Source organism: Seriola aureovittata, chromosome 12 (assembly GCF_021018895.1).
Source record: "Seriola aureovittata isolate HTS-2021-v1 ecotype China chromosome 12, ASM2101889v1, whole genome shotgun sequence".
NCBI lineage: Eukaryota > Metazoa > Chordata > Actinopteri > Carangiformes > Carangidae > Seriola > Seriola aureovittata.
Window position 1 is genome coordinate 11,526,730 of NC_079375.1, and position 13,874 is coordinate 11,540,603.

The 13,874-nt window shown below is 41.7% G+C and overlaps 1 protein-coding gene across 5 annotated transcripts in view; it reads right to left on the minus strand.

The window, feature by feature from the left end:
- The window catches only part of mib1 (MIB E3 ubiquitin protein ligase 1), a 54,968-nt gene that overhangs the window by 34,051 nt on the left and 7,043 nt on the right, over positions 1-13,874 (minus strand). For all 5 annotated transcript variants that reach the window (XM_056390693.1, XM_056390692.1, XM_056390689.1 and 2 more), the window contains exons 4-13: positions 13,334-13,463; positions 9,799-9,903; positions 8,661-8,727; positions 7,923-8,127; positions 7,223-7,406; positions 5,754-5,898; positions 5,506-5,639; positions 4,433-4,540; positions 4,080-4,277; positions 3,702-3,853 (exon numbers count right to left, since the gene is read on the minus strand). In XM_056390693.1, the coding sequence (XP_056246668.1) occupies positions 3,702-3,853; positions 4,080-4,277; positions 4,433-4,540; positions 5,506-5,639; positions 5,754-5,898; positions 7,223-7,406; positions 7,923-8,127; positions 8,661-8,727; positions 9,799-9,903; positions 13,334-13,463 (1,428 nt within the window). The remainder of the gene's footprint in view (positions 1-3,701; positions 3,854-4,079; positions 4,278-4,432; positions 4,541-5,505; positions 5,640-5,753; positions 5,899-7,222; positions 7,407-7,922; positions 8,128-8,660; positions 8,728-9,798; positions 9,904-13,333; positions 13,464-13,874) is intronic.

The window sequence follows — 13,874 nt, forward strand, 5'->3', positions numbered from 1 at the left end:
GGCAATTGTAAAACATAACAACTAGGTCTAATTTACGAGGGAATGCCTTTACACGCGCTCTCTGTGGTGTGTGTGTGTGTGTGTGTGTGTGTGTGAGTAATGAACAAGGTGAAATATAGTAAAACTCCCCTGTTCCCGCTGCACCCCTGTTGGTAGAGTTGATTTTTCTCAGTGTTTGGGACTCCAAGTTGAAAGATTCATCTGTCACCCACAGCGCTCTTCCTATGCGTCTCCCTCAAACTCTCTACTTGAACCTGAAAGCTATTGACGTTGGTAACTTACATCACTTACAAAGAGAAAGCATAAAAGAACACAAAGTGGAAGCATTTGTTTTTTCCCTGTTGTTTTGTTATAGCGTCAATGAAAAATTATAGATTAGACTTGTTTAAGCCCCGAATGCCAGAACATTCTGTGCTGGTGCTCAATCTAAACACGAGGAGACAGAGCAGACCCAATTCTTAAAGTTACTATCAGGAAGCAATCGTAACATCGATCATTAACCAGAAAGACTTCATGTCACACTCTTCATCTGAGGGGCTTCTGATTAGCTTCCAACTTCAAGCACTTCTTCATGACAGTCATCAAGGGCACTTTTTTTTGAGAAATATGATTCTTTAGTGGGAATTCCTCTAAGCACTCAATCGAAATAACTGCCTCTCCACTAAAAACACACCAGACAAGGTACTTTCACTTCAACCTAGGGAGAGATTTTCGAGGGCTTTAGGACTTGTGGACTGTCTCCCTGATATTGCAGGAGCTCGAGCGTGAAATAAAAGTAAATGGGCAGACTGGAGAAGGCGACATATATCTTTGTTTCTGTGAAGGCAAGGGGACAGAGCGTGGACCGAAGCAAGCAACGCGCACACAACACGACAGGGGCCCGCGATACACAAAACACTGTGCTACAGCACTTTTTGCCTCTAAATCAATGAGTTATACAGTGGACCAGCTTTCTCCTCCCCTACATTCTGAATCCTGGTTTAATACATTACACACCCACTGCATTTTAATATTTATAATTTAGAATATTTAGAATAACAATTTTGTTTAAACTGCCAGTTTGTGACCTTCCCTAAATAGATTTACTATTATTCATTAAAGTTTAAAAGCTGTGTAATAAAAGACAACACAGTAGCCCTGTAATATTTCTTTTTTCCTCTCGGACTACAAAGTCAGGCTGGGACTGCTGACCATATGGCCATTTGTGTGTGTGTGTGTGTGTTCTACAAGTGATTTTTATTTATTTATGTAATTTAATGGTATAATTTGAAAAAGAGTCAACGTGGATTTCAATCAGATAGACCTACATCTATATAATTACATTTAATTAGAGAATGTCAGGCATCATCAACTCTGGAACGACCTTCCAAAGAGGATCGGACAAAATACTTTGGCATCTTATTGCAAATTTAATTATTTTATACTCTGCGTCTTTCTGCACATTTATAGATGTTCATACTTTGTCTTTATTTGTTAATTGTACACTGTATTCCCATCTGGTTCATTCAGTGTCATTTTGTCTTTTAAAGCAGCTGTATTTCTTTTACATAATTTGTTTTTGAAAAGTCCTAAATAATTACTGTTATTAATACCATCGTCATGACCCACAATCTATATGTTACTTAAATCTATCTGCCTATGAATTTTCATCAATCCCCAGACAACTGATTTTTAACCTTGATGAGCAATATTTTTTGCTTCTATATGTTACTCTTTATGTCTATTTCAATCTGCAAATCACTTGATCAGTGTACCATACAGGGAACAGGCCCTGGCCTATTCTGCATTGTGCCAGAGGTGGAGGGCTGGGTCTGGCCAGGCTTGTGGCAGGTGGCAGGTGTTCCAGAGCCCTCTGACCTCAATTCCATTTGTCCTTATGCCAAAGGAATGAATGCCAGTGAAGGGGAATGACATTTAGCCGAGGATAACCACGCTCATGTACAAACATACACATACACACCCAAAACGCACGGCAAAGGAAGCAGCTGTTAACTTTTCTAGAAATCGCTCCAGTCTATAACGCTGACCATGTAACGTCAATGTCCATCACCTTAAGAGATCCTGGATGATCAACCTGATACAGACAGCCGTCTCTCTGAGCCATCTTTAATGTGCTCATGGTTGAGAGACAAGAATAAAACAGCCAAAGTGCGGAGCAGCAAGCTGCGGCAGCCAGAAATAGCAGTGGCCAAGGACAAGGCGTGCTGCTGCTGCTGCTGCACGGGCCAGCAGCTGCACGCCAGCCTCTGCTCACAACACAAGGAGATGGACAAGCATAACAGTAAAAACAAACAACAAATGAACTTCAAAGGCTATTAAGTTTCACTAATAAAAAAAAGTCAACATAAAACAGATGCTTTCAGGGCCTCAAAGGTAGTCTAATGTCAGTTGAGACCATACCATCTGTTGGGGAGATGAAGCCTATGGGCCCTGCTTCAGACGTCAATCAATGTCAAACTAAATTAAGTGAAGATTATGGGTGGATAACATGTGTAGTTTTAACGACTTTTTTTCATTTAAGTGGAATCTGTGGAGGAAATATCCACATCAGGTGGTGAGTTCATTTTAGATATGCAACTCTTTTAAACTTGACAGGAGAATTTGAAGAGAAGGCACCACACAAGGCTGCAGTAGTGTATTACATAACATGGTTGGTAGATGCTGAATAGATGATTAATCCGTGAGTTTGATCTATAGGTTTTTGCATATTCATTTTAGGACACATGACTGAAAAATCTTTACAACAAATACAACAGCTTGTGAAATAAACACACGTCGTGAACTTGCCATGCTTTTAATTGTCTTTCGCCTCAATAGGATCCTCCGCCAGTTATCTAAAATGTTTCATTTTTTGTTTGTCAATGACTGAACATAGTCTGCCTCCAAGTTTAGACCTGTAGGTGGTGAGCCTGCATCTTTCATTCCAACGGGGGATGATTAAGTAATGGATTAGTAGCAGCAGATTAGTGCGTCTGCCATGGCCTCTGTCCTTTAGCTGCTAAGAAGCAGAATATAAAGCCTGGTGGTTCTGGTTTTGACAAATATTTTCAAAAGTTTAATATGGCTCAATCATAATCACACTCTGACATTCCCTTTTTTTCTCATGTTAAAGCTCTTTCAGTTGTGCTGCGGTGAATATTCAACACCAAATAATATATTAGTTAAAACATTATTCAGTTTAAATAAGCAAACTAAGGCGAGTACTGAATATATTTGTGGAATTACTACCAAATGTGCAACCTAATACAGTTTATCTGGTGCCCATTCATTATTAGGGCTGAGGAAAGCTAGGTTAGTCCAGTTTGGTTTTGATTAAGGGTGGTGAGATTCTCAGTGCAGCTCAATCTTTTGATTTCCATACTTTTGTTACTTGTTACTGAGTTCTGTGCATCAATGCTGAATCATTCAACGATCAGACTGCATAAAAAAAACCAATTATTTTTCCCACCTTACTCATTATCTATGAATTCAGAGTGTGGATAATAGAAATGTACACAGCTTTTTTGAGGCAAGAATTTAGGATTCAGCGTGTCTGTATCTAATATAAAAGGCTTTTCTCAAAGCATTCAGCAGACATTTATTGAGATCCTGAGGACACATTCTTCACAGATTCCACTTAAACATACCCTGGTCCCTCGTAGACACCAAATAAATAAGTGTGACAGCTAGCGGCGACAAGCGGGAAGTCGAGTGTCTCATACCTGGGATTTCCTCGCAAGGCAGCATGATGCAAGGCATTGAACCCGTTATTGTTGGTGATGGTAACGTCAGCGCCGGCCTCCAGCAGCACTGACAGCATGTCGTCTCGCTTCTTGCTTATGGCATCGTGCAGGGGTGTGTCACCCTCTGAATCCTACATGGGAAACTTTGTGTCACTTATTACTGTCTCACTAATCTGACCTCTCTACTAATGTATTATGACAAACAATAGCAGCAAAACTACAAAGTGTACAACAGTAATCAATGTGGACTGATCTTTGACAGCGCTGTTGTATATACTTGTTTCTGTTTTATTGTTTCTTCCTGAATTGCCATCATTTGTGTCACGAGATAGATAAATAAGACGTAGCGGCAGATACCTGGAGGCTGGGGTGGCATCCAAAGTCCAGCAGGGTTTTGACCACCTGCAGGTGGCCTTTGTTGACAGCTATATGTAATGGAGTCTGCCTTCGCTTGTTCCTGGCGTTCAAGTCGGCACCGCCCCTCTGCAGCACCTCAATGACAGAGCCCTCATCACCAAAGGCTGCGTGGTGCACCGCCCGGTCTCCATCTTTGTCCTGGGGACAGTAACACACCGTCATCATGGCTCAGTGTTGTGTCTGCTACTATATATTTACCTTTTGCTATATTGTGTGACATTCACTAAAATAAAGAGATGCATGTGTGATTGGGAAGAACGTGGATGAGAGAGATTTTTTAAAATCATACCAACCTCAGCCTCCAGGTCCACATTGTGTTTAAGCAGCAGCTTTAGGACATCCACGTGACCGTTCTGACTGGCTGCCTGCATAGCAGTGTGTCCAGCACACTGCCCGTTCACCTGCAAACACATCAAGAGTCAGAGTGAGACTATGAGTTCGCTACAATGTCGTGTTTCATGTTTAGCTCTGCATTTACTGAATTATCCGATCACCTGAGGGGGCTATGAGATCGGTGAGGGTGTGTTTAAGTGTTTGTATGTGTGGCTGTGCATGCGCTGCTCTGTGTGCATGTTTCATCACCAACTGCAGCACTGCAAAAACTTGGAGCATAAATATTAATGTGGACTCCTTTGGGAGTCTCGAGACATCTCTTGTCCTGGCAGGCGGATCACTTGGCCAGGCTTAGTGTGCTCAGCTTTAAGCAAATAATTCCACTGAAAGGCAGTAGGGCATCTGGCCAGCCTTCACCACTGACACACACACGCACACACCAGTCACACACACACACACACACACACACACACACACACACACACACACACACACACACCACAGACACACACACACACCAGACACACACACACACCAGACACACACACACACACGCTGTGAGTGAAGACAGTATTGCAGACTTGGTGTAACCAGCTCTCATAACCTCTACAAGGCACAGACTTCTGTCCTGTGGCCAACGGGTGTTTTCCCTGGCCTATAGCATGTGTCAGAACACAGTCTGTAACCATATGGGGTTTATGGATCTCCACTTGATTCTGAGAGTAAATTGGGTCTGTGCTGCAGTGCACACCAATGGTCCTTGGTGCCTCCTCTGGGCCCAGCTTTAATGCTTTTCAGATTGAGAGAGGTGCAGGAGTGGGAGGATCTCAGAGTCCTTTCCTATGAGACTCTCAGCCTCCTCAATATACTGAGAGCAGGGCAGAGCACAGCCGGGAGTATTCCAGCTCCAATTATCAATGTACTCAGATCATCTGTATATGTTTAAGGGCAAAATCATTTGGTGTTCATCAAGAACCCGTATCAAAATCCAGCAGGTGCTCTTATCAAAATACCAAAATGTTGGGGCACTTACGTCTACATCTGGTCTCTTAAGGATGTCCTCCACTTTGGCCAGGTCTCCATTGGCTGCTGCCTTGACCAGTTCCTCGTTGATGTCTCCGGACTCTTGTGTCTCAAACAGTTTCTTCAGCAACTGAGACAGACGCTCTGACCAAAGAAGGGGAGACAGTGTTTTGAGTGTGGGAGTCAGAAAAGAGGGAACAGTGGAGATAAAGAATTAAGATGACACTCTCTCTCTCAGCGGTGCGTTTTCACACATACCTCCAGAGGCGTTGCTGACAGCAGAGCCAGAGGGGGCGATCTTGGTGACAGCAGCAGGATTGTACGTCCAAGAAGTTCCACAAACCTCGACCTTCAGGTCACTGTCAGAGTAGATTTGCTGCACGCGACCCACCTTGCCTAAGGTCTGTTGATAAATGTTGCACAAACTCATTAGTATATGGGGGGTTGTTGTCTTTGAGCTATGTTTTGTGTAACGCAGTCTGTATGTGGCAGGGGAAAAACGGCGCAGTATTGCGAAAAACAGCAAAAAAAAAAAAAAAAAAAGCAGAGGTGGGAGGAAAGAATAAAGTGGAGAAAATACCCACAAAGCAGTTGTTGGACACGGAGAAGAAACAAAGCTCGTTGCGAAAATGAAAACTGACAGAAAAAACAAAATATTGTAGATTAAAGCCGCTTATTCAAAGGACATTCACTTGCACGAGAAGGAAGATGGATATGAAAGAAAGAGACCGCTCTGCTTGCTAGTCTATTCCTCATCTATACAAGCAATACAGAGAGCGCAGAGCAAAATGCTTTCCAATTTTGAATCATATCATCTCGATCCAGGCTATATGAGAAAGAGGCACTTTGAGTCTGTCGAGCCGGGTCTGGGGCTGTCCTGGAGGATGCCATCAATAATGGAGACTGCTGCAGTAGAATCAGCAGCGGGCGGCAAACAGCCGTGGTTAGTGATCAAAGCTACAACCCATCTCAGGGTTTTAAGGCTCATTAGTTGCTGAGGGGGGCCAGTTTGGCAGGGACAAGTGGCATATTGGAGTAGACTGGAGTTACATAACCTAAGGCGTGCTGGGCAGCAATGAATAAACTTCATAATAAGGAAAGAATAATGTCTTGTTGAGACTGAAAAAAGATAAATTAAAAAAAAAAAAAAAGAAACATTGGCAGCAAAACAGCCATGGACTGATTTGAGGGGTGAAATTGTGTCTCTGCATGTTAATAATAATAATACGGCAACGTTTCTTTAAAAGAAGATGAGGGACTGGCTCTGCCAAGTGTGAAGGGAACAGCAGAAAATTACACAGACAGTTAGATGAACTGAGCCTAATTCATAGAGGGTTCTTGCATACAAATTTTGTGCCTGCGATGAAGTGCAAGTGAAAATTCTGATTTTAAAAAATATGCCAATAACAGCTCTGATTTTCCAGGTAACAAACATTACACAGACTTCACTCATTGGGTTTAAATTAAACTATCTATCGGTGTGTAGTTTAGATTTGATGATGTTTTGTTACATACACACCTTTAGAGCCACAGTCCAGTGGATGTTTTGATCTGACAGAGGCACATTCTTTGAAAATCAGTAAAACCATCATGTTATTGAAAAAAGGCTATTTTTTAACATTTATAGACGTTTATGTAAGAATTAAATTTAAACTGACATCTACATAAATAAGACCCAGTGTGGTTACATTTGCACAAATCGGTGTGAACATATTTCAAACTCTTACAGGCAGCATCGCCTCAGCCCACTCTCCATGGCCTCTCTGTAGCAGCTTGATGCGGTCGATGTCGTAGCAGATCTGGACCAGGTCTCCCACTAGGAACTGGGAACTGCCTCCCTCTGCCCCGGCTGCAACTTCGCCGCTGCGCACTACATTGGCCTTTGTCAGCACTGCTGGATTAAATGTCCACCTGAGAATAGAAAAATGAACGGGTTACAGCAACACAGACTAATTTGTTCACAATTCATCAAACACAATATCTGACCAAGTATAGATTTTGGGCAGTGATATGGAATATTTGAGGATTTGCAAGTTGCGATAAAGGGGGATTTAAAAATAAATAAATAAATAAAATAAAGTAAAATGCTGTTTCGAAAATCCACCTTTAACAAATGTCAGACAAAGTGGTGAGATAAAATTTTTATGAACAGTGATAGTAGACTGAAAAATTTGCAGACTAAAAATATTTTACTACAAATGGACCACTAATTTTTAGAGAGTCTCTCCTGCCAAGTGTTACAAACTATAATTACATCTTATGGTGAAGATGTACTGTGAAGTGTTTTGTGGCTTTTGACTGAGCTGAGGTGAAAAGGGATGTATAAAACTTGACAGATGGGAATGTATGCTGAAGAGATGAAGCAGGCTCATTGGTCTTATTCACTGGAAGCCAGTAAATCTGAGCCAAATCTTTCGAGGGACTCACCTGTTCCCACTGGGGTACTGAACCACAATGTCGTGATCCTCGTCGATGCCACATACTGTGCCGGTGGTGGTGAGGGTCTCAAACATGCCGTCAGTCCACCCACCATGGCCATGTTGGAGTGACTGGACAATCTCCAGGTCTAAGTCAATGTTGACCAGATCTCCAATCTGTAGACCACCGGGATTTCTGTTGCCATTCTGCTCACCTGGGAGATAAAGGTCAAGTCTATTAATAAAGCTGTATTAGTACAAGTGTAATGAAAACTGTGCTCCTTTTGCACATCAAGATTTAGAGTCTGCAGGTGATTTTAAACTCGAGTACAGAGAGACAAATAGGAAAATATGTTTTAGATAAATACAGCCTAATAAATCTGATAAGTGCATATGTGTTTGCAATTTGCTAACAAAACACAGATGAAGCATTAGTACTTGGACTACACATAAAAAGTGCGTCTACCTATGAATAATGACTCTATTCAACCTAATGAGAGGCTTCCACTGCAGTGCTGAATCCAGAGAGACAAATAATTCCTGGAATTCTTGGAATACTGTAACTGCATGACCTGAGCCTGCGACTGGTTTTGGCAGCCTGGTGACTGGGCAGTGCTGCCATCTAGTGGCCTGACACGATTAACTGCAAGTGAAACTCCCCTAATGCCCTTGAATTCACTGCACCAGAACGGTAGGTGAGAGAATTGGTGCAATAATGACGGTGGACACAGATCACTGGCTTACTTACCTAAAACGGGACAGTGGTCTCTGTAAAACGAGCCTCCTTTGGCATCCTGGACACATTTCAGGTCCGACTGAGGGAGGAAAGAGGGAATGGGGTTAGATAATTACCCAGGGTGATTCCATTAGATGAGGGGCGCGATCATGAATAATGAAACTGAGAATTTACACACTTCAAGCTGCAGCGACGGTGGAGTTGTCTTGAATACCAACAATATCAGTGCCCTAAGGGTAAGGCAGGACAGCGAATCACTATACTGCTACAGAGAGGAAGCGCCATTTGTGATGACTCAGATGTGCAGAGTTAGAGGGCAGAGTGGAACGTGAGGCAGAGCAAACGTCCCTCTGAACTGATGGAAAACTTAAGTCCTGTCTACAACATGTCTCGACAAATTAAATAACTCTGGTCTATCCTACTGCACCCAGCCAGCAGGACATGTTTGATCTTATGATGGTTCGAGCAGAAAGCAGTCATTACGAAAAGGGAAAGGCGTTGACTTCTCGTTCTGCATTTGGAACATTCAGTAAGCTGGACTGCCTTTGTATTTGTTTGGAAGATTTGCCCAGTGTCCTAACAGGAAACAAAGCCAAAATAAAACAGTCAAGATGGGGGGTCTAATCCATGATTTATTTAATCCAGAGGCAGATGCCGTCTACCTTCCTTTCAACCTATTAGAATAACAAAGGACAAATCTGTTATGCAACCAAGACACCCGATTGGCCTCTTTCATAAAAAGGCAAGGGCAGTCTCCACCAATGAGGAAGATGCTTTTCATTTGAGACGCGTGTGTCGCTGCACTCGCAACAACCCCAAGACAATGTCCCCCTCCACTAAAGTTGACCTCCATGTTCACTCTCTCCCCCTAAAAAAGCAGAAAGAACAGATTGCCTTTATCATGCAGATACCTTCCCCTTCCAGCTGCCTGTACAATAGTGCCTTACTCATGCTGGCAGCGTGGCTCTCACAAAGGCCTGGCAGCCATAGAAAGAGCCTCAACCCTGCGGTCAAACACAAAAGCCACCTGACAACTGATCTTTTGTGAGGCTCTGTGTGTGTGCGTGTGTGTATGTGTGTGTGTATGTATGTGTGTGTGTGTATGTGTGTGAGTGACTGGGCTTTAGGGTCAGACTGGAAGTTTGCTCACCATTCCCTCAAAGCCAACTCTGTACAGGTTCTTGGCCCCATTGTCCCACAGTACGTAGGCAGCGCTGTGAGGGCTGGCTGCACTCCAGTCCTGGATCTCTGTCACCTGTGGAGCAGGAGGAATGAGATGAGAAACACACACACGCACACACACACACACAAAAAAAAAAAAAAAAAGGACACAGCATAGTGTTTTGAGGTTCACATCATATTTACATTTACATGAAAATAAAAGGTTTTAGCATACTGAATGTGAAAATATAATACTGAACAGCAGGAGTTTTTCCATCTTCAAACCTCATAATGATAGAAAATATGATACTTTATTGATCCCTGTTGGAAATTAACTTTTATCTCTCACTGGCTGCCTTCAAATGGAAGGTCAGAGTCAAGGGTGAACTACAGAACAGCAACCCTGGAGTCACGTAAGCTCTAAGACGAGGAGATGTCTCACACAAACACAAAACTTGAACTTGGGCTCATCTAGGTGAAGTGTCCAGTGACAGTAAAGGGTGCCAGTTTGCACTTTGAGGCTTAGAGTATTAGCTTTTTGTGGCACTTTTTTTTTTTTTTTTTTTAACATGGTGCATGTGACAGAGGAGAGCAAAAGTCACTGGCAAGAACATGTTGAGTAAACCTATACACTGTAGTATCAGATGCACCATCACAGTTTTATTATTTCTGCTGAGAAATATTAGGTGTGGGACTTATCAAGAACAAATTTGATTAGGTTTTGATTCCTGGGGTTTAATTCTCCCTGCGTTGCATTTTTACAGTCAATACTAAACCTTTTATTGTTTTACTTTTTTTTCTCACCAATTGGGAATACTTGTGCAATCCGCAAGAATGTTTTAATTAAACTTTTGCAACCATCACCGTGTTTATTTGCAAGGGGAAAACAAATAAATTAAAAAAAGACAAGCCTAGTTCAGCCAGACCACAGAGACAGAGCCTGTGGGAGATATTACTTATCAGAACAAGGAACCTTTGACACATAATGTTCCATCCCAAAAATGTACAACAGTTTTGTTCTGCTAAAGGTTTCAGGGGACTAACTCTTCTTCCCCCAATGAAAGGGAATTAGCTGCTTTTCCCCCATGTGCGTAATAAACAAAGCTCTGAGTATCCAAATTGGCCAGCAAAATCATCTTTGATGAATTCAGGAAGTTGCTAAAATCAAGAGCCATGTACTTTTCCACCACTGAAGGGCTGGAGACAAACAGTGGTTTGCAGTTATGCGGTATCCTTAAGTGAGTCTGGGAAGCATCTTCTCTTCATGATCGTGTCAATTAGGTCTCCAACATATATTTAGGACATACATTTTTACAGACTTTGCAAACACTCGAGAAACTGCTCTAGACACATTTAGAAGATAATTTAGAAAACACTCCTATCATCATGGAAACAGCAAAGATGATTAATTACTGTCACCGCCCTTCCTCCAAAGATACAAAAATTATTATTATATAAAAAGGTAAAGGGCTAGTAGCTGCTTTCTGTATTTATTTAGTTTTTTCATGGTGGTTTGGGCCATTAATCTTATTTAAACCACGGTTCTCACCTCGGCTCTATTGTACCCCTTAACAGTGCACAAACAAATCTGCCCCCAAGATTTTACACAGGTTTTTCTGGAGTTGGTACTTGTACTACATTATGACTAATGCCATACTTGACTTTTATAGTAAGTAGCAGCTCACAGCTTTTCTAAAAACTTTTGAAGGGCACTGTAAGCTGAGGAAAATGGTTATAGGGGTAAATAAGCAATGAGCTATGAATGGGGGACTGCTAAATCTATTTAAATTTGGAAGATAAGTTTGGGATTTTTTTACATTAGACAATTCTCTCATGATCACAAGCAGTGCAACACTTTCATAACATTGAGAAAGTGTCAAGAGAAGAGCTGTGGTGGAGTAAATTAATTCTTTAATTAAAAGCTGTGCCCTAAGTAAATACAGAAATCAAATTGTTAAATTATTTTCAGGTCCCTTCCAGAGGTAATTGATTAATGGGCCTTAGGAGCTAATATTCATGCTAAACTAAGGCAACATCTAAGCTGGAGGACATGTAATAGCAGTTTTCTGGAAAGCATATTGCTTACAGCATCATAAAACCGTAATGAGATATGCCATTAAATAACACAGCAAAATGAAGTCTTAAATTGCCTGGAGGGGCTCTTAAATTGAATACTCTGGGGTCTGGACCATAGTCAAAATAGAAGCACTTTACAGCACAGTTACAGTATAAATGTAAATAGGGTATGCTAAACAAATGCAACCTCATCAGACATTGTATTACTTTCTAATGAGGTATTCAAGCCTGGAATAACCTGCAGCAAGGAAATCTGTTAATAGCCTCAGTAAAGATGAATAGGGATCAGTGGAAAGCAACTAAGGAATAAAGGTTTTTCAGTTCATTTCAGTACAAATTTAGTAATTACATTTTGATAATTCCCTAAACTCTGTGCACAATATTAGGAATCCTCCTGCAGAGTATTTGGATTATTTGCCATAGCTGTATAAATTTAGCAAAACTGTGTTTGCTAGAGAGAATCACAATCAAGAAATATATTTTCAATTAGTCATTTAGGACAATGTGCTAATTTTGGTTAATGAATGCAATACAATGGATTACAGATAAATATAATTTACTTAACTTAAAAATGTCTGCAAAATGATAGATATGAGATAGTGCTGTACAGTGCAGCAGACCTAGCTGGGCTTTACAGGAGTGAATTGTTTGTGCACTCTTTCGCCTTTATATGTCCATACTACCAAAATGTTGTGTCAGGCAGTGCCCTTCCTGTTTTGGTCGAGGCTCCTGCACACTTCAAATCAAATCATATCCTGGGATGCAAGATTGTTTTTTCCTCCCTAGCACTGTTTAAGGCAAGGGATCCTTGTTTTTTCACTTATACACAACCCTCCCGGGTGGTCATGCTCCCGTCAGTGGCACACACGTGGTTCTGATTGCCTCTGGCACGCTCACCAAGCCTGCCTTACCTCCAAGGATTTATTATCCACTTAACTGTGCTGCTCTGAAATAAAGTTGGGACAAGTTTGGCCATATTTTTTCAGCAGTATCTTTCAGCAGCAATGTTCATTCAGCAAAATTTTGAAATGTATCTGCACGCTTAAAGCTCACTTGGGAATTGGGATTTATTGGAGACAAATGTTCTTTCTTTTTATTACCACTGAACCTTTGCATCAAGCGCCGTTTACTTTTACTTAACACACCTGGATGGGACTGGGACACAGACAAGCTCTTGGGTAATGTGAAAAGTTATTTGGAAAAAAATAATGGCAAAGCAGAATAGCAAAGATAATAAGCTAGAAACCACTGATGACTATCCACTGATGACACACACACACACAGACAGACACATATATATGTGTGTGTGTGCATGTGTGTGTGTGTGTGTGTGTGTATGTGTGTAGATGAATGGGACAGTGTTCGCTGTTGAGCATTTCATCATATCAATATTGTACATATTTACAGGTCACAACTGCAGGTTTTTGCTTGAGGGGCTGGTACCCTACCTTTCCTCTCCTCCCGTTGCCTCCATCCTGGTCCTCCCACTGCCAGTCCACGCCTCTCACCACCCGGCCACCAGTGAAGATCCCTCTGGCTGTGATTTTCTTTGACTTGCGCCGTGACTCCAAAAGTACTCTGCACAGATAAAAGGTTCAAATGCAAAGACAATTACTTTCATTTGGACTAAACTTTAATCACTCATATCACAGTGTCAGACAAAGGACTCAACAGCAGGTGTTTACAGGGGCTCTGTTTACATGGATCAATTGATTTGTTTTTTTTTTTAATTACAAGCAAATGTGGATTGCAGAGGGGATGCTTGTGCCTGCTCCACAATAATTTTTAACTGAAACTGATTAAAAATGATGCCCTCCCTCCTGCTACCTCGTGTCCTTAACTGCCCTTCCCTGTGTGCCTACTGTTCTGAAGTCATGGTGTAAATTTCTTTTAGAAAATGGGACATGGCTACAGATGAAAAATCTTACTGTGAGTGCTGGGTTTTACCAGCATCTAATCTGCTGTATCAACAACGTAGCCCCCGACAGT